The sequence below is a fragment of the Equus asinus genome, chromosome 1 (genome assembly GCF_041296235.1).
Source record: "Equus asinus isolate D_3611 breed Donkey chromosome 1, EquAss-T2T_v2, whole genome shotgun sequence".
Classification (NCBI taxonomy): Eukaryota; Metazoa; Chordata; class Mammalia; order Perissodactyla; family Equidae; genus Equus; species Equus asinus.
The window spans coordinates 157,014,775-157,034,016 of NC_091790.1; the positions used below are offsets into that span (position 1 = coordinate 157,014,775).

Below are 19,242 nucleotides of genomic sequence, written 5' to 3' on the forward strand. Positions count from 1 at the left end.
CCCAGCATAGCATCGTGCAGTTTAGTAGGTCCTCAGTAAGAACCTAAACTCAGCCAATATTTACCAAGCCCAGAATCCAAATCCCCTGTCCAGGGACTAAGTGCTACCAACAGGGATTCTGTCCCAAACCTTGCTATCCTGGGGAGCATGTCTCTTTGTCCCTCTTCCAGCCTCTTCATTACCCCCTAACCTATCCAGCATGGCTTAAAGCAGAAGCAGACTCTGGTCCCCTGCCTTGCAATAGGCAAGCTGAAATATAGTGTGAAGTTACCACACTAGCCCCAAGAGAGAGGAGAAAACTAGGTGGAGGAACGGTCCTTTAAAAACAAATCTTGTTCAGCTGCTTACACAACTGCCAACCCTCAGTCGGACATCCCCTCCTTCTCCCATACCTCCTAAGGAACGGAGTGAGAGTGAGTAAACCTACATTTGCAAGGTCCAGTCCTGGGTACCATGCAGCCACAGAAGTGTGCCAAACAGGTTTTTTGCCCTCAAGAATTCACAGTGGGCAAATCAGATCTATCTCAACTACAATACAAAGTGGAATGTGCCAAATGTTGCAATGTTGGCATATGGAGAAAGTAGTGTGGGAGAGCAGATGGGGGAAGAGATTAATTCCAGTGGGGAAAACTCAGAGGATGGGTCTTTGGCGGTAAGCCTTGGAGGAAGGGCAACACAGGTTATTTCCTACCTACCAAGTGCTGTGGTTGGTGATTTACATGCATCTCATTTAGGGCTCACAACATGTCTGCTGGGGAAGTGCTGTTACTAGTCCCATTTTACAGTGAGGAAACTGAGACACACAGAGAATGAGCAATTTGTCCAAGGTCCAGGCTAATAAGCGGTGGAGGGGGTTTTTGAACTCATACAAGGTAACTCTAGAGCTAATGCTCTTAAGCCTCACTTAAAGGAGCAGAGGAGACCACGAGGGAAGGTGTAGCGTTATTCAGGGCATGCCCAGGAAACAGTGAGGTGTCTGTGAGGCTGGAGCACGTGGCCTGGGGGGGCGGCAGGGAAACGGCATAGGGACAGGGGTTTGGGGGGAGTGCTGTTTGATCTGAATGGCAGCTGTGGAATCTGTATGTCAAACTCTGGGCTTTACATATATTTCACCTGACCTCACCGCATCCCTATTGGACAGATACTATTATCCCCATCTTATAGATAAGAGAACTGGGGCACAGGGAAGTTAAGCAACTTTTCAAGGTCACACGACTGACAAATAGCAGGGCTGGGATCTGAAGCCAGTGATCACACTCCTGAACCCCCTGCGCCTGTCCGATATTCTCGGGAGGGTGGAAGCCCTTCGCCTGCCGCCCATGCCTCAACACTTCCCCAGTCTACATGTCCAGGCCCTTCCCAGCCACCTTTACCCTAGCCCCCATTACCACCCCACGTATTCAGCTACCACCGCCCAGCCCACCACCACACGATTGGGGAGCACTTCGCGCCCAGAACAACGTCTTCTCCCAGAAAGCTTTGCGTTCCCCCCAATAAAGAGCCTTTGAGCCGGGGAGCCCCGCCCCGCGCGGGCCCCTCCCACGGGCGCGGGCCCGGGGCGGCCGTGGGCGTGTCCCTGGCGGCGGTGCCCGCGGCCCGGGGCGGAGCCTGGCAGCGGCGCGGGGCTGCGGGGCGACAGGGCGGCCGGGCTCGGCGCGCAGGTGACTCCTCCTCTGCTCGTCCTGAGCCCCAGGCACCGTGCCGGCTGCCCAGGGAGCGCCTTTGTGCCCGGCTCCGGGAGCCCGCGACGGCCGCTGCGCGCCCGGGTCCATTGTTTCGCTTCTCTGTCGCTTCCGGGCAGGTGCCGGTGGCGCGCGGGGCTCGCACGTGCCCAAGCGGCGGCCAGAGCTCCGGGACCCGCGGGCGCCGGCAGGGGCGTCCCCAGGCGCGCGGCGGGAGATGAAGTACCTGAAGCCGTGGAGGTCGGACGGCGGCGGCCTCCTGCATCTCACCATCCTGCTGAGCTTGGCGGGGCTCCGCCTGGACCTGGACCTGGACCTCTGCCTGCTGCTCCCGCCGCCCACTCTGCTCCGGGATGAGCTGCTGCTCGGGTGCGACCCGACGAGCCCCGCCTATGCTCTCAGCCCCTACCCCGCGCCGGGAGGGTGGGGGCGCGCGGACCAACTGCACCCCAAGGGCCGGGAGGCCGACCCCGCAGCGCCGCCCGAGGGCCAGCTGCTCCGGGAGGTGCGCGCCCTGGGGGTCCCCTTCATCCCCCGCACCCGAGTGGATGCGTGGCTGGTGCACCGCGTGGCGGCCGGGGACACGGACGGGGCTCATGGGCTGCTCGGCGCCCCCGCCGCCTCGTCGGCCGGAGGTGTTGGCGCCGGCGTGGACGGCGGCAGCCAGGCTGCGCCAGGGGCCGGCGGGGACCCCCGAGCGTCTCCGAGTAGCCCCTTGGCCGCAAGGGAGGAGGAGAAGGCACCGGCGGAACAGACGGCTCGAGTGCCGGACGCCGACGGACGCGCGAGCGAGGTAACAGGAGATCGGGGACGCGAGCGAGGCGCGGGCGGAGCTGGCCCGGAGCCCGAGAAGGTTGTGGGGGACCCAGGGAGGGGCCACACCCGCGCTCCTTCCACCCTCAGCCCCTGGGTGGTTGTAGGTTTGCGGACGGCTCTGCGCCTCTCCTCTTTTGTGAATCCGAGCGGAGGCTATTAGTGCCGTCGCTGTGGCTTTTAGATTTTTGAGCAAGAAGTGGGTGGAATCATCCGTTCGGTTGTAGAGGCCGCGTCTCCCGTGTTCGACGGCTATCAGAGGTCGTTCGGAGGTGGCGAGGGGAGAAGGGGTGCTGGTAATTTTCTTGCCCACGATCTGTTCAGTACCTCGCGTACACTGAGATGTCTTTTTCTGGAACCCCTGCCCGACCTGGAGGATCCGAAAGAGGCGATGCACGTTTCTCTTAACAGCCCCCCTCCCGGCCTAACGCGACGGCTGGCCCCCGCCCGGACTTGAACCCAGTTGCTGTTCGCTTTTGCTGCTTCCCTGGATTAAAGAGCCGTGGTCCGTATCCAGTCAGAGGCCAGTTGGCAGACGGTCCACCCGTGACCTAACCATCCTCCTCCCTCCTGGAACTTGTGTAACCCCTTATTAGCATAAAGAAAACAGGTTACCCTGACAGTCACCTAGTGACTAACAAGTTCCCTTTCTTTGGTTTATGGGTGCAAACCCTTCGGCTTAACTTCCTCTTGAAAAAAGTTGACCATGATCTGTTGATTGAGCGTTCTGAGGCCCCCAATGGGCTGCTCGAATCTTAAGGACACTTAATCCAATTTCTACAAGACCACCTTATCCTTCAGAGGGACTTTTTTAATTCTCTCTTGGCCCAAACCTTAGTGTTAACAGTTGGTGTCGATCAACAAGTGTTCCACGGACGTTGCTCTTGTGGATTGCAATCTTATGCAAAATGGGCATTGGGGCTGGACAGGTTTGTTCGCTGCTCCTCCGAGTTGCCCTATTTGTGTAGGCAGTTGCCAGACGAGCTTCCCCACCCTCTCCTGGAGGGGTCATTGTGCCAAAGTGCTTGGTGATTCACTGTTATGCAGATGCGATCCCTTCCTCTTCCTGGGGCCGGAACTAATGGGGTGGGGGTTAGTGAGAGTCTGGTGGGCTCCTGTCTGTGCAGAACAAACCATGGGAGGTTCTTCCCCTCACTCATCCAGTCTGGACCCTGTGGGTTCCTCTACCCTGAATCCTCTGGCCCCTACAGAGTGCTGCGTGCTGCACTGCTGCTGTTCCTGATTCTGTAACATGCGGGGGCGAAACCCGATGATGGATGCTTTACCAGATGGCACCCTGCCCCCCTCACAGCTGAATGCCAACCAGCTTGCAAAGTATACAGGACCTGGGGGGGGGGGGGTGAGGCTGTTGTTCACTCTTCAGGGACTTCCCTCTGCCTCCCAGCATCACCTGGTTGATACTTAATTTACAGAGGCGAGCCTGCCTTCGCGGAAGCTCTGGGTCCCTAGGACCAACCCCACCTCCTTGGATGCCTTGAGCCCAGCTTTCCTAGACTCAAGGGGAGAGGGTGAAGTTCACCTGGGACCGTGTTTCTGGCACTGCCTTCCCGGCTGGCGTGTGTGAACCTGCTGGACCACGGTAGCTGCTGGGATGACCTGATTGTGTTCTTGCTGGCAACGATCAGCTGTTGAGTACATTACAGTTTTCACAGCCAATTCAGTTTTATTGATAATGCCTTTTACATCAACCCCATGAGGTAGGCAGACCAGGCATCCTTATATGCAATTTGTACTGAAGGAAATAGATGCCCAGTGAGGTTAGGGGACTTGGCTAAACCACACAATTAATTAGTGCCAGAAGTGGGACTAGAACCTGAGCTTCCTGACTCCCAGACTGGGACATTAATTAAGCACCCACACTGTACTGAGGTTCGCTGGACAAGCAGACAGCTAGATTGGGCAGATGCCCGCTCCTCCTGACCCCAGGACCAGTGCTCTCCAAGTGCTGAACTGACTTTTAAAAGCAGATTCTACCATCCATAATGCTGAAGTTACACTTTGCACCCATGGCTGTGGCAGAAAATGGGCTGAGAAAACAGTTTTTGCAGTCAGCAAACCTGGGTTTGGGGACATCACTTACTAATGTTCCCTCTTACAGGGTTATGTTGATCACTCCAAGCCTCAGTGTCTCATCTCTCAAGTGGGAGATTAATTCTTACCTCAGAGGTGTTGTGCCAATTAAACGGGAAAAGCATGTGTAGAGTGCCAGCCCAGTGCCTCGAATGTGATCGCCCTTTTATTTCGCCTTCTGCCTCCACCCACCCTCCTTAACCTGTCCCTGCTCCCTTTATTCCCTTTCGTCTTGTTTGTCTCTATGTCTGGCTTGGTTGTTTGTTTGTTAAGGAGGTGGGTGGTGTTGGAGCCAGGCAGCCTGGTTTTGAATCCCAGCTCTACCACTTAGAGCTCTGTGACCCTGGGCCATTTCTTAACCTGTCTGTGCTTCATTCTCCTCACCTCACAATGGGAATAATAAAGGTGCCTACCACATAGGGTTGTTGTGAGAATTAAACAATTCACTTCACGGAACAGGCTGAGAACTGTACCTGTCACGTCTTCAGTGCTCCATAAACGTCAGCTACTGTTAACTTCAAAGAGAGGGAGCGCTTTGCCCCATAGGAACATCGTAGGTTCGTTTGGTTTTTAAAAAGATAATTCCGGTGGCTTCCATTGGAGTTGTAGATTGTGGTTTTATGGTATAATTTTCCATAATTTTTGTACATGTGCACAAATATTTTGGAGTAGGGGATTTTCCAAGTATGAAAAGAAGTACTGCTCTGGTTTCACTTCTTAATGGGGCTAATCAGTATCTGCAAACAGAATCTGGAATTCCCCAGGGCAGACATGCTTCCCTTCGTAACCACAGCCGTTCCCTTACAGCCGTGAAGCCCTTGTTCTTCAGAGTACTGCACGGGTTAAACAAAGAAATGAACAGTTTTTGCAGAATTGAATGTGTGAGCACATTTGAATCTGGTGTGACTGCTTACAGCCAGCATCGGTGTTTCAGAGAGCTGCCACGTTGAAGCTGAGAGGGCTTGTGGTCATCTTGATGTGGTTGCATGCCCTAGGACAAGGACCCTGTGCCGAGTGAGGGGTCCAGCAGGACCTCTTGATTTACTGCCCATGGGGCCGGGTTTCTTCAGGTCACAGGAAGAATCTGACATAGTCAATACTTGCTTCTAAGAGTAAAGGGAAGAGAAAGAAGGTCCTTGATTGCTAAAGTCAAAATTGTTTTTTGTTTCAAAATAAAAGATAGTCCTCGATGCTTGGGCAATTGGGGATAGATGAAATTTCAAACACTTGCGTGTTTTTAACTTACAGCTATGATACAGAAGTGGTCTTATAATTACATAATTGCAGTACCGCCAAGTTTCACAGTAGGCTCTTCATTTTGTTTACTAAAGGATGCAGTCAAGATGCACCTATGGTCGTCTTATGGGAAGGATGGCATAGGTCACTGTATTAGGTTCCTAGGCCTGCCGTAACAAAGGACCACAAACTAGGCACTTAAACAACGGAAATTTATTATCTCACAGTTCTGGAAGTGACAAGTTGGAGATCAAGCTGGAGGCAGGGTTGGTCCCTTCTGAGGGCTGTGAGGGAGAATCTGTTCCAGGACTCTCTCCTAGCTTCTGGCAGTTTACTGGCAATCGTTGGCGACCCTTGATTTCTACTGCATCACCCCAGTCTCTGCCTTCACCCTCACATGGCGTTCTCCCTGGATGCGTGTCTGCATCCAAATTTCCCTTTTCATAAGGACACCAATCATAATTGGATTAGGGGCTCATCCTACTCATCTTAATTCATTACATTTGCAATGACCCAATTTTCAAATAAAGTCACATTCTGAGGTACTGAGGGTTATGACTTCAACTTACGAATTTTGAGGGACACAATTCAGTCCATTACAGTCACCATCTCCATTTTCTTGGCAAACGGGTGTTCAGCTTCCTTAGCAAGTAGACTCCAACCTTTGAAAGCTAAGGCAACTCTTTCTGGAAGCAGCTGGTCTCTGTGTAGGATTGTTTCCAGCAGGACTTGGTGTGTGCTTATGAGGAAATCTGGGTTTTTTGCTGGCTTGATGTGCTACAACTCTGAGGGACTGTATTTCACCCTTTTTCCAGTCAGTCCTTCCACGTAATTGGTGGGTTACAGAGATATTTCTGCAGTATCCTTCGTATCTTTCTCCTCCTCTCTATCCCCCCTATTTCTCAGCTCAACTCAGAATCAGAGTGCAAGGCTGGTTTAGTGAGCGAGAGTGCTGGCACTGGAGTCGGACCCGCTGGATAATCATAGATTTCGGCTTCACTGCTGACTGGTTGTGTGAGCTGGGGCACAGCGCTTAACCTCTCTGCGCCTTAGTTCCCTTATCTGTAAAATGGGATGGTAAGAGTACCTTAGGGAGTTGTCAGCTGGGCCTCTCCAATGTCCCTTCTCCAATTTATCCCTGTCCGTTCTGTTGCCAGGTGTGGGTTTCCCAAACATGCTTGGCTTCTCCCCATTTTCATTTGGGGAGCCTCCACCAGCTCCTCATTACCTACCAATGCCATGTTGTCATTCAGGCTCCCCATTTGGCCCGTGTGCCTCATCTCCCACTCATCCTCTACTTTCCTACTAAAACTGTCTCCTTCCTTTTCCCAAAACAGCCCCATGCCTTCCTGCCTGTTACTCTGTTACCTTTGCCCAGAGTGCCTCCTTTCATTCCTCCCAAGTCTTTTAATGTTAAATTCTCAGTTTTGTCTCAGCCATCACCTCATCTCTGAGGATTTCCTGCTCTTCCCTTTGAGCCCTGTTGTACTGTAACATTTCTTTTATGGGACTTGGGATCCTCTACTTTGAACCTTCAGTGTCTTGAGCGTGGGAACTGGGTCTTCGCTTTAAGACCTGCAAGGAGCACCCAGGGACAGGGTTAGGAGCAGAGGCCAGTTCAGTCAGCGTCTGTTGAGCACTCCTCATCCATCCCTCCACGTTGGCTTTGCAGAACTTCCACAATACCGTGAGCTTGAATGTGTCTTGGGCCCTTCAAGGCCAGAGTCCCAACTAGAAAATAGGTCAGATCTGAAATCCTGATGGGCACCTGACCAGTTAATGCCAATTTGAGTGGATGAGGGCAGTGGAAAGCAGACTTTCAGGTCGGCATTATAATTAATCAGCTGGTGAAACTTAGGATTGCCTAAAGTTATGTGGCAAGTTAGTGACCTTGCCAGAATAGAACAAGTCACTGTTCTTAAGCACTGAGTAAACCATCCCTCCCACCCACTATAAAACTTCAAATATGAAATCAAACTTCTCCCATTTGTGGCAGCCTTCCAATGTGAATAGTTTACTCTCAAAATCTACTTAAGGATCTACGTAAATGGTCAAATACATATCTGGGCAGCTGAAGCTGGCCGAGCCTCGGGTGCCCACCTGGGTTGTTTTTGGTTGAGTTGCAGGTGGTGGTTGGCGGAGTATGGGCAGTGGCATAGAGGCAAGGCATGACCTTCTGAAGATGGATAGAACTGGATTTCCACTGGTATCAGTTGGGGTTCTCCAGAGAACAGAACCAGTATAAAATAAATAAATACATATATATTTTAAAGGTTTATTTTAGAGAATTGGCTGACGCAAATATGGAGGCTGGCAAGCCCAAACTGTATAGTGTGGCTGGAAACTCTCAGCAGGAGCTGATGCTGCAGGCTTGAGGCAGAATTTCTTCTTCCTCAGGGAAACCTCAGTTTTGCTCTTAAGGCCCTTCAGCTGAGGCCCACTCAGATTATCAAAAATAATCTCTTTTACTTAAAGTCACCTGGTTGATGGTAGCTGTTAACCACATCTACAGAATGTCTTCACAGCAACACCTGGGTTAGAGTTCGCTGACTAACTGGGTACTTGGCTTAGCTATGTTGACCCATAAAACTAATCCTCACACCATCCCAGCTCCACCTGTTCCTGGGCAACCTCTGTGAGCCTTGATTTCTAAATTGTCAGAGGAGGGCATTCTCTCTTTTTTGGAGAGTTCTTGTGAGGGTTAAATAACACCGCGTGTTAAAGGGCTCCTACTCTTCCTGGCATGTTAAGAGATGTTCAGCAGATGATCCGCTCTTATTGCCCCTGAGCTGGGGGTCGAATCTCCTGGACACCCCTGTCCTCTAGAGGAAATTACTGAAGACTGCCAGGTCATGCTGGGACCTGCTTTGGTGTGGAAGGAACCCTTTCCCACCCCCGACCCCCAAGTCAGGGAGTCATGCTGGAAATGGTCTAACAGACTGGGGACGTTCCATGCTGAGAAGATCAGACTGAGGAAGGAACATGGTGGCCAACTCAAATATTTGCAGAGTTATGTGAAGGAGGCCTCGGACTTGTTGAGGAGGCACAACCCCTGAAGGCTCATCCAAAGGAAAAACTTCCAGACTTTCTTTAGAGCCAAGTTTCTCCAAGGGTAATCCAGTGACTGCATCAGTTACTGGGTTGCTGTTAAAATGCAGATTTCGGAGCCCACCCCAGACTGGCTGAATCAGAGCCTCTCAGGTGGGGCCTGGGAATCTGCAGTTGACCAGGCCTCCTGGGATTCCTTTGCGGGCCCAAGCCTGACCTCAGCCGTCGTGCTCCTCCTCCAGGGCCTCCCGACATCCAGCAGCCTCTGAAAGCAGGGGCTGCCTGGCTGAGAGCCTGTCCTGTGAATTTAGGCCCAGAATAGCAGAGGACTGGGCCACATTACCTGCTGTGGCAGCAGTGCCAGGGCTAGTGTTTTAAAACAACCCAGATCTCTCCAGTTCCTTGCTGGGGGATGGGGAACTAGCTTGCTAGAAAAAACCTAGTAATGAATGCAGAACTAGCTTGCAAATAAATGCAGTTTAAAACTCTGTGCTTAAGTTCTAGAACAAGCAAAGCTGAAGTAAAAATATCAGAACAGGAGAGAACTTTCTGAGGAGATAGAAATGTTCTGTAACGTGGTAGGGGTGTGAGTTAAATGGGTGTCTCCATTTGTCAATATTGTACAGCTAAGGTGTATGCATTTCTGTATGCGTAAATCCTGCCTAAAACCTGAAAGAATAATTGAGTGGGGAGGGGCGGAGGTATCGATGATACAAGAATGGCAGAATGTTGGTAATTGTTGAAACTGGGTGATGGGTACATGGAGGGTTTACTATATTATTCTGTTTTCTGCTTATTTTATAGGGATGAAATTTTTCATAATAAGGAAAATACAAAAACATCATGCATTTTGAGGGCCAATTGGCCTATCCTTCCTGCTGGGGTAATCTAGCATTAAATAAATCAATCCTAAGTGAATCTCTAAACCTCCGGCCCAGTCCCTCAGCCTGCCTGGAGGGGTTATGGTGTGAGAAGCACCTCTTAAAAATCAAAGCCTGTGGGTTGGAGTTCATGCCCTTGTGTCCTACATGTTGAGGCTCCTATTTGGAGACACTGGTTGTTTTTATACCCGACTTCTCACGGTGGGCAGTCACGTCGAATAACTTAGTTTCAGCCACGTGGAGGATGCCTGCCAATTTTTTTAGCTGCCTCTCTTCCTCCTCCATGGGCCTTCAGAAGTGAGTTTGGCTTAGATCATGTTATTATGGAAAATTTCAAGCATATATTACAAGTGGAGAGAATGGAGACTGGGATAGTGGAACCCCCTGTCACCATCATCCGGCCTTAACAGTTACCAGTTCATGGCCGGTCTTGTTTCGTCTACAACTCCCCTTTCCCCTCCCCCTGTTATTTCGAAACAAATCCCAGCCATCATTTCTTGTGATTCCTGTGCCAGCTCTTTGCAGGGACTTAGCAAAGAGAAGAGAAAATCCCAGTTTTGTCCCTTTATTACTCTTCCCACTACCTTCATTGACTCAGAAAACCTATAATGTTTCAGCATATATCCCTAAAATATAAGAACTCTTCTAATCATAACCAGTGTCATTAGCCCACCTAAAAAAGTCAACACTAATTCTTTAATATCACCAAATATCCGCTCAGTATTCAAATTCCCCCAATTAGCTGATGAACAGTTTTTCCACGGTTAGTTTATTGGACTCAATCGGAACAAGACCCATGCCTTGTGTCGCAGCCAGCTGTTTTGCATGATAAAGTGATATACAGACAGACTAGAACTTCGTTTATTCACAGAGTCAAGCTCTTCACACCACGGCTGTTCTAATCTGGGTGACACAGTGCGAAGCAAGTGGGAGCCAGTGTGGGTAGTGGTGCAGTTGGGGTTCCCACAGGAAGCAGAATTCACCCTAGATGGCTGACATGAAGAGGCATAAGTGAATAACTTTGTAGAGGAGCAGACGAGTGTGCTCGGAAACACAAAGACTACCAGCGGGAAGGGGTGGAAAGAGTGTCAGCAGAGCCAAGTGAAAGGCGTGGCCCTGGGGTTGGGGCTGTCACCGCAGACCCAGGGGCAGAAATGCCCTGGCCTGCCCTCTGCCCACCCGCCAGTCTCCTGCTCCAGCCTCCTGCTGGCAAATGCTGCTGGAAGCCAGGCAGCACGGGAGCCCCAGAGTTTGCAGAGCTCAGCTTCTAGGGGAATACATGTGGATCTGCAGGGGCAAACAGGAGCCAGTACAGTGTCTAAGAGCTGGCTATGAAGTCAGAATGCCTGCAGTTAAATCCTGGTTCTGTCACTCACTAGCTTTGTGACTTAGGGCAAGTTATTCAACTTCTCTGTGCCTCAGTTTCCTCCCCTGTAAGAAGAGAGAGCAACAGTACGTACCTACCTTACAGGGATGCTGAGCGACTTCAGTGAGATCACGTATGTGGTGTCTGGCCCACAGCGAGTGCTCAATAAATGTGTTATACTTATTACAAACTGCTTTTAAAAACCACCCCAGCCAGACAGGACACAGCCTCTCTTTATCTGGCTCCTCGTTTCTCTCCGACCTGATGACTCCGGCTGCCTCCAGCCTAAAGGCAGCCCTCAGAACCCTTTGGCCTTCACCCTTCTCCCTCTGATGTCATCCTTCTCATAGGCACCACGCTGCTCTTTGTCTTTGAAGGTTCGTCCAACCCTAAAGGTCAAAGTAGGTCTCAGTCCTTCCTCCCCCAGATGAATAAATGAAAGGCCCAGCTAAGCCAGCTGGGATTGTTCACAAAGAGTTTTTTCAGGGTCAGACTCTCCATCACACTATTCAGGCCCCAGCACAGCAGAATAAGTACAGACTCAGAAATCATCTTGCCAGTTATCAGGAACTTCAGAGACTTAGCAAGGAGGAGAGAAAAGTCCAGATTTGCTCCTATCTTCCCCTTCCCACCACTTTATTGACTTAGAAAACCTTCATGCAGGCCTCAGCTCTGCTCCTTACGTGGTGACAAAGGTGAATTACAGCTGGAGGACAGATGTCACAAGTTTACAGCCCAGTAGGAATGAGACGACTCAAATAATTGTAATTTTAGATAGAACAGAATAACAGTCATCAAAGAGAACCTAGAAGCCATGGGATTTTAGAGACAGAAGAACCCAGTTTTAGCTAAGGGGCCCAAACCGAGAAGGTTCTGGATCCATGCAGAGGATGAGATGGGTCCGTTACCAGCAGAGAGGGCTATGGTGGGGAGGACGTTTCCAGCAAGTACCAGTTCAGTATAAGTCGCTGGATATTTAGTTATGATTAAGGGCCCCAACTCACAAGTTTACAATGGCAAGCAAGGAAACTTTCTTTTTTTTAATTGAGTGCCAGCCCCACGGGAGTAAAAATCACACACACCCCAATGAAAAGTAACTTAATGATGGGTTTACCTTACCCATGCTTTAAATTAAGAGCATGGACTATAATCTCCAGTATATACAACAGTTCTTGTAAAACACATACTCCCTATCTCAGCTCCATGTCATTGAGTTGAGAAAAACAGGAAAAGAAGGGAAACAAAGAGATAGTAGTAATTACTGGCTACCTGGGACTGGTATCAATTTCTAATTGAGTTATCAGCAGTTAGTCATTAATTGCAACTCTTCAGGCTCAAAAAGCAGTAGAAAGGAGTAGTAACTAATGTCTATCTGTATAGCATCTTAAAATGTATAAAAGTGCTTTTTCTCAATTGATTCCTTAAAATGTGAATTAGAAATATTATCCTTTCATTTCACAGAGGAGGAAACTGAGGGTCAAAGTGGCCCCGGGTCACACAGCAGGTAGGAGGAGGATGGGCCTTTTTATTCAGCTGTTTTTTTTGGATCTGAGCCCTCCTGGCTACGAGGCTTTTGTGGGGCCTTGTGGACTGTGCAAATTATATTACAAGTGAGATAGGCCTTTTTCACTTTCTAAATAGAAATATTATAATATTGAATCCTCCACCTGTCCCTGCCGTGAGATCCTGGTCTCTCCATGCCCCCCCACCCCAAGATAGAATTGCCAACTGCTGTTGCAAGTTGGGTTCTCTGGGAAGGGGACTCTGAGACTGAGTTTAGTGTGCAGGATGTTTATAAGGGAGTACCTCTGGGATCAACAGCTATGCAAGGAAGAACAAGAGAGCAGGAGTGGACAGGAGCAGAAGTCCAGCTGGGATGCAGGCTAACAAGACCAGGAGCTCTGGGGCCGAAGTGGTGTATCACAGTTATCCCACATTGGGCCCAGGCAGCCAGGCCTTTACATGCTCCCTGCTCTTCTCGGGATGTGGGTGCCCTTGGAAGGCGGTGACCTGAGGTGAGGCGGCTCTCGGCCGTTGAGGCATTCCATAGAGGCACAGCTGGAGGCTGTCTGCCCACAGGTCCCCAGCAGGTGCCACAAGTCCTTTCTTGAGGGGGATCTGGGTTGCACAGCTCCATGGACATGGGCATTACACTAACCTGGGAAAAATTGTCATTCGTCACTTCTTATGACGTGTGTTTCTGTTAGCTTTATAATAGGCTCTCAGTAAATGATAGTTAAATGATAGTAGCTGAGAAGGTATTTATTGAATACCTGAGGCTGTGCAGGTTAAAGTGCCTCTCTTCCCCAGGTCTCTGGAATTCAGCCAGCACTTTTCAGTTTGAATCAAGATTCTTGATGGTTGTGCAATCTCCTCTTTCCCCTGTGGCCTCATAGACAGGGTGACCAGATGGGACAGTCTTGGTTTATGCCTGTTGTCCACTTTAATTGTTCATAGCACCCTCTTACCCTCTCAAAAATGGACTCATTTGGATGATAAATTATATAGCCACTTACTCATAGACCCTTGGATTGTCAGAGCTGGAAAGATCCCTCTCGGGAAATCACGTATTCAACCCTGAAGTGACTTGCCCCAGGTCTCACTTTCTGCCTTTCTCTATGTGGCTGAAGAGGAAAAAGAAATACCCACAGGCAGCAGAGAAAGCTTAGATTGCTCCTCTGACCATGACTTTCCTCCCTTGGCTCCTGTCGCTCCTCATGTCTCCGTCTTAAGAGTACTCAGATTTTCTTATGTTTAGAATCTGTCCCCGACCCCGGTCTAGGGCCCTGCCCTTACTGTCTTCACAATCACCACTTGTTTCATAGGTACATTGATGTCTCCAAGATTATAGCCACTAATGAGCTGCATTTTTAGCCTTTTAGTTAATAAAATATTAAGAAATAAACCCAGAGTAGGTGGGATGTGAGGAAATGAATATGCTCAAATACCACTGATGACAATGTAAGTTAGAACAGCCTTTCTGGAGGGCGGTTTGGCACACCCCACAAAAGAAGTTGGAAACATTGTCAGAACAGTTTCTTTAAAAATCAAAACAAAAACTTCTTGGTGGTGCAGGCAGAATTCAAGGGCAGTTCTTTCAAACTTTCCAGTAAGGAGTTCTGATGTTACATAAAGCTTCCCAATTCTTTTTTCAAAACCAGCATGACGATGGCACCAAGACCTAAAAAAATATGTCAAAGAAATCCAGGAATCACTTCCTTTTTTTCTTTCTTTTTTTTTTTTTTTTTGCGAATGAGGCAATTTATTAACCTAGCATCATTTGTTCTAATGCTGCTTGTTGGCAGCTGCCACCTGTCCAGCAATTGTGTCCAGATCTCTCGGGCCCTGAGGTCTCAGTTTGCAGCCTCCATCTTGGTCCTTTTCCACCATTTTCAGCCCCTCCAGGGCTTAGAGGATCCAGCAGGCCACGCTTGGAGCCTCTGCTGAAGTGGCTGGTCATGACACTGTTTCTCTGATGTCCCCCATAGATCTTGGTCACGGAGCCAACCCCAGTGCCAGCCTGGAGGTACAGGTGCCACTCTGTGGAAGCAACTCATGTGTACAACCAGTTCTCATCGTAGGGAGCAGGCTCTTTATGCTTGGCCAGCTTGACAGTGTCCATGCATTCAGGGATTTCAGCTTCCCAGACTTTTTAAGGAAGGCTGCCAGAGCTCTGATGAACTGCTGGTTCACGTCTTTTACAGTAACTCCGGGCATCATGCCGCCTCCACACTGCCAGCCAGGAGAAGAAGCCAAGAATCACTCTTAGGTGTATTCCTACAAAGTATTAAATAAGATATTAGTAAGGTATACAAAAAATATAGATACAAAAAGTATTTTTTTAATGTTTGTATTAGTTATTCATTACTACATAACAAACTGTCCCAAAACTTAATGGCTTAATACAACAAACATTTGTTATCCCACAGTATCTGTGCATCACAAATTCTGGAGTGGCTTAGCTGGGTGGTTCTCATTCAGGGTCTCATGAGGTTGCAATCAAGATGTTGGTTGGGTTGCATTCATCTGAAGGCTTGACTGGGGCTGGAGGATCCACTTCCAAGATAGATCACTCACATGGCTGTTGGCAGGAGGCCTCAGTTCTTTGCCAAGTAGGCCTCACCATACAGAGCTTGAATGTCCTTAAAACATGAGCACTGGCTTTCACCAGAGCAAGTGATCAAAGAGAGAGCAAGGAGGAAGCCACAGTGCTATACCATTACTTCCATCTTATTCTGTTAGGAGCAGTTCACTAAGTCCAGCTCCTCCGCAAGGGGAGGAGAATTAAGCTTTACCTCTTGAAGAAAAGTGTCAAATAAGCTATGGCCATACTAAATAACCTTAATGTTCAATATCCATTTCTACTTTTTGAAAATACCCTTCAAGAAAAACAGATCGATCTTCCTACTACCAAATCCTCAAATATATTCTTGTTCCACTTTCTACTCCTTATCTTGAAATGAATACTTTATTTTTCCTTCTTTCAGACTTAATCCTGCCACTTGTACTTTGGAGTCTGTTACCTTCTGAAGGACGTTGCTTTGCATTTATCCCATCTCCTAAATCATTGCCTTACAAACATACTCTAGTATCTCATCTTCAAAACAGAACACTACTCTGACACATTTCTCCACTCACTTGATAGCCAGATTCTTGAAAGAATCGTCTATACGTTCTTTCCAATTTGTTGTCCCCCATTTACTCTTCAACATGGTATTGTTTGGCTTCTACCCTAATTGATTTTTCGAAGGTCACCAACAGCTTTTTTCATTGCCAAATCCAATGGATACTTTTTTGTCCTTACCTCATACAGCCTCTAAACAGCATTCTACACAATCAACCACTCCATTCTTCTTGAAATACTTTTCGATTCTGAGACATTGCGCTCTCCTGGCTTCCCCCATACCTCACTTCCTGTCCTCCTCAGTCTCTTTGCTGGCCTCTCTGCTTGACCTCCATGCTGCACTCCCTCAAGACAAGGTGCTGAGTCCCTTCTTGCTTTGTACTCTCTTGCTGGAATCTTATTAGTTCCTGTAGATTTCTTCTTATGTTGATGTGTTCCCAATTTATACCTTCAGTTCAAAGGCTCTAAATTTCAGATTCTCGTCACCAGTGTAATGCATATTTCTACTTGAGTTTTCATATCTCAAATTTAACATATCCAAAATGGAAGAACTCTGTTTCCCCTTTAGACTGTTCTCTCCAGAACTATGCACAGGTTATTCAAACCAGAAATCTAGGAGTCGTTCTTACTTCTTCCCTTTCCTCTACCTCCCATTTGCAGTCCATCAAGAAGCCCTGTCTGTTCTTCTTCCACAGTTATCATGGATTCTTCCACTTCTCTATCTGCTACCACCACCTTTTCCAGACTGTCATCTACTCTCACTTAAATTATGTCAATGGTTTCCTAACTGGTCTCGCCACTTCCACTGTTGCATTTCTGCAGACTGGTGGGGAGGAGGTGAGTAAAAAAAATGATCTTATGCTGCTACCGATCAATAAGAAGAAGACTAACCAATAGAAAAATGGACAAAGGAGACACAGAATTCACAGAAAAGGAAATACAAATGCTTTTAAACTTGTGAAAAATGTTCAATCTCACTCATAATAAGAGAAATGTAACTTAAAATTACATTGAGATAACCAGTTTTCATCTATCAAATTAGCACTTTTATCCATTGTTAGGAATTTAAATTATCACATTCTGTTGGGTAGAATCCATCAAATAAAAAATGTACATATCTATTGACCCAGCATAAAGTCTAGGAATTTATTCTACTTGCACATGTGTGCAAAGAAGTATGTATGAGGACGTTTTAATATTGCAGGTTATAAGAAAAGATTAGAAACAACTAAATATCCATCAAGAAGCTAATTAAATATGTTATGGTAACAGGCAAATGAGTACACTGTTTGGATATTCTCTGTGCCTTGCACACAACCCTTTCTATTTCTTTAGATCTCAGCTAAAATATCACCTCCCCTGAGAGGCCTTCCCTAACCACTCTTTCTAAATTAGCTCCCCTCTTTCTTCTCTCTTTCACTTGCCGTAACTTGCAGTTTTGTTAGTTCACTTGTATTTTTGGCTCCTGCTCCCTTTGGGATAGAAGCTCTGAAGGGGCAGTCAGAATGTATTTTTCACTATTGTATCCACAGCATCTAGTGTAGTTTTTGGCACTCAGTATGTATTGATTGAATGAATGACTAAAAAAATGATTGACTTGAATCTCAAGTAAAAGTCCACGTCATCCTCATTGGTGAAACATTAAAAGCATTCCTATTAAATTCATGAGCAAGATAAGAATGTCAGGTGTGATGATGTGATTTAAATATATGTTTGGTCTACCTCTCCCATTCTGACCTAGGGCTGCCAAAACTCTTGGAATTTCCTAAGCATTAAGAGGAATGGGAGCATCTTTTGTTAGAATATTTGTCCTTTGTCTTCAGTTCCGGAAATAGCTCCAGAGCCAGAAAGGTAAAAGGAGTGTCTTGTTATTCATAACGATCCCCTTTCAACCACACCTGATCTGTGTTAATGAGATGACTTTTCAAAAGCCCTTAAGGATGGAGGTTGGTTGCCAAGGAAACCAACCTTGTAATTAGAAGGTTACAACTGTCAGCCCCAGCTCCCAGACCTCTGAGGAAGCCAAGCCACTGGAGATTGAGTTGAGCCATTAATGGCTGGTGAGTTAATCAGTCATGCCAATGTATGAAGCTTCCATAAAAACCCAGGACTGGGTTCGGAGAGCTTCCAGGTTGGTGAACACATGGAGGTACTAGAAGAGGTGCTGGAAGAGTGCCATGCCTACAGAGGGCATGGAAGCCCCATTCCCCTTCCCACATACCTTGCTCTGTGCATCCGGTTGTTCCTGAATTGTAGCTTTTTATAATAAAATGGTAATCTAGTAAGTAAAATGTTTTCCTGAGATCTGTGAGCCGCTCTAGCAAATTATTCAAGGAGGGGGTTGTGGGAACCTTCGATTTATAGCCAGTTGGCGGAAGCATGGGTGACATACTGGACTTGCCATTGGCATCTGAAGGGGGGCGGTCTTTTGAGGCTGAACCCTTAACCTGTGGGACATGATGCTATCTCCAAGTAGATAGTGTCAGAATTGAGTTAAATTACAGGACACCAAACTGGTGTCGCAGAATTGCTTGGTGTATGGGAGACCCACACATCTGGTGTCAGAAGTGAAGTAGTGCTGTAGTAGCATATTGAGAGTAGAGGAGACACATAGACAGTGTTTTCCTTTATACCAGGTATCACCATTATTATTGAACATTTTTCTGGAAATACAACCAAAGCAATTAGACAAGAAAATGAAATATGAAATTTAAATGTTGGGAGGGCAGTTGTTAGTGCCTTCAAGTGGATTCCAACTCCTAGTGATCCTGTGTACAGCAGGGTGGAACCTGTAACCATGGGCCCATTTAGCCAGTGCAAACAGGCCCCATCTCTTATCAACAGAGTGATTTACAAATTGTCTTTCAGAAAATTTGCAAGGTCACGTAGCCAGAGCATGCACAGAAGAAGAAATCTTGACCTGAAATGACCACAGAACCAAAGATAATCCTCCCTATAGAACCAAAGGACCGGGATGACCAGAGCTTAAAAGTCAGACTCTTATCAAAAGCAAGGGGTCTGTCATTCAGGAAGATCTGGTATTAAAATTCCTTCCCCACCTTACCATAAATGCTTGAAGCCCACCAATCAAAACCTGTCCTGCCAGCATTTCCACGTGCCAGCCTGTTCTCCCTAACCTCTTAAGTTTGCCCCAAATCCCGAATTGGGGGGACAGGTCTGAGGGCACACACCTGCTGTCTCCCTGCAGATTGATCTCACAGAATAAAGCTGATTTCTCTTCCTGAAAGCTGATGCCGTAATTAACTGGCTTGTTTATGCACATCTGGTAGGAGAACCCCATTTTTGTCTTTTTGCGCCATCCTCTCACCTTGGTGATATATCAGACAATGCTCTGCTGCCATTCACAGGGTTTTTATGGCCAGTTTTTTCAGAAGTTGGTGGGTGACCAGGTCCTTCTTCCTAGTCTGTCTTGGTCTGGAAGCTCCGCTAAAACCTGTCCACCATGTGTGACCCTCCTGGTATTTGAAATACCGGTAGCAT

At 47.8% G+C, this 19,242-nt stretch overlaps 1 protein-coding gene and 1 pseudogene across 1 annotated transcript in view; one reads left to right on the top strand and one right to left on the bottom strand.

The window, feature by feature from the left end:
• The first annotated feature begins 1,584 nt into the window (after positions 1-1,584).
• Positions 1,585-19,242, top strand: part of NFE2L3 (NFE2 like bZIP transcription factor 3) — a 31,017-nt gene continuing 13,359 nt past the window's right edge. The window contains exon 1 of the mRNA XM_014828765.3: positions 1,585-2,475. Within this exon, the coding sequence (XP_014684251.2) occupies positions 1,900-2,475 (576 nt within the window). The 5' untranslated portion in view covers positions 1,585-1,899. The remainder of the gene's footprint in view (positions 2,476-19,242) is intronic.
• Positions 14,403-19,204, bottom strand: LOC139045359 (small ribosomal subunit protein eS19 pseudogene; annotated as a pseudogene).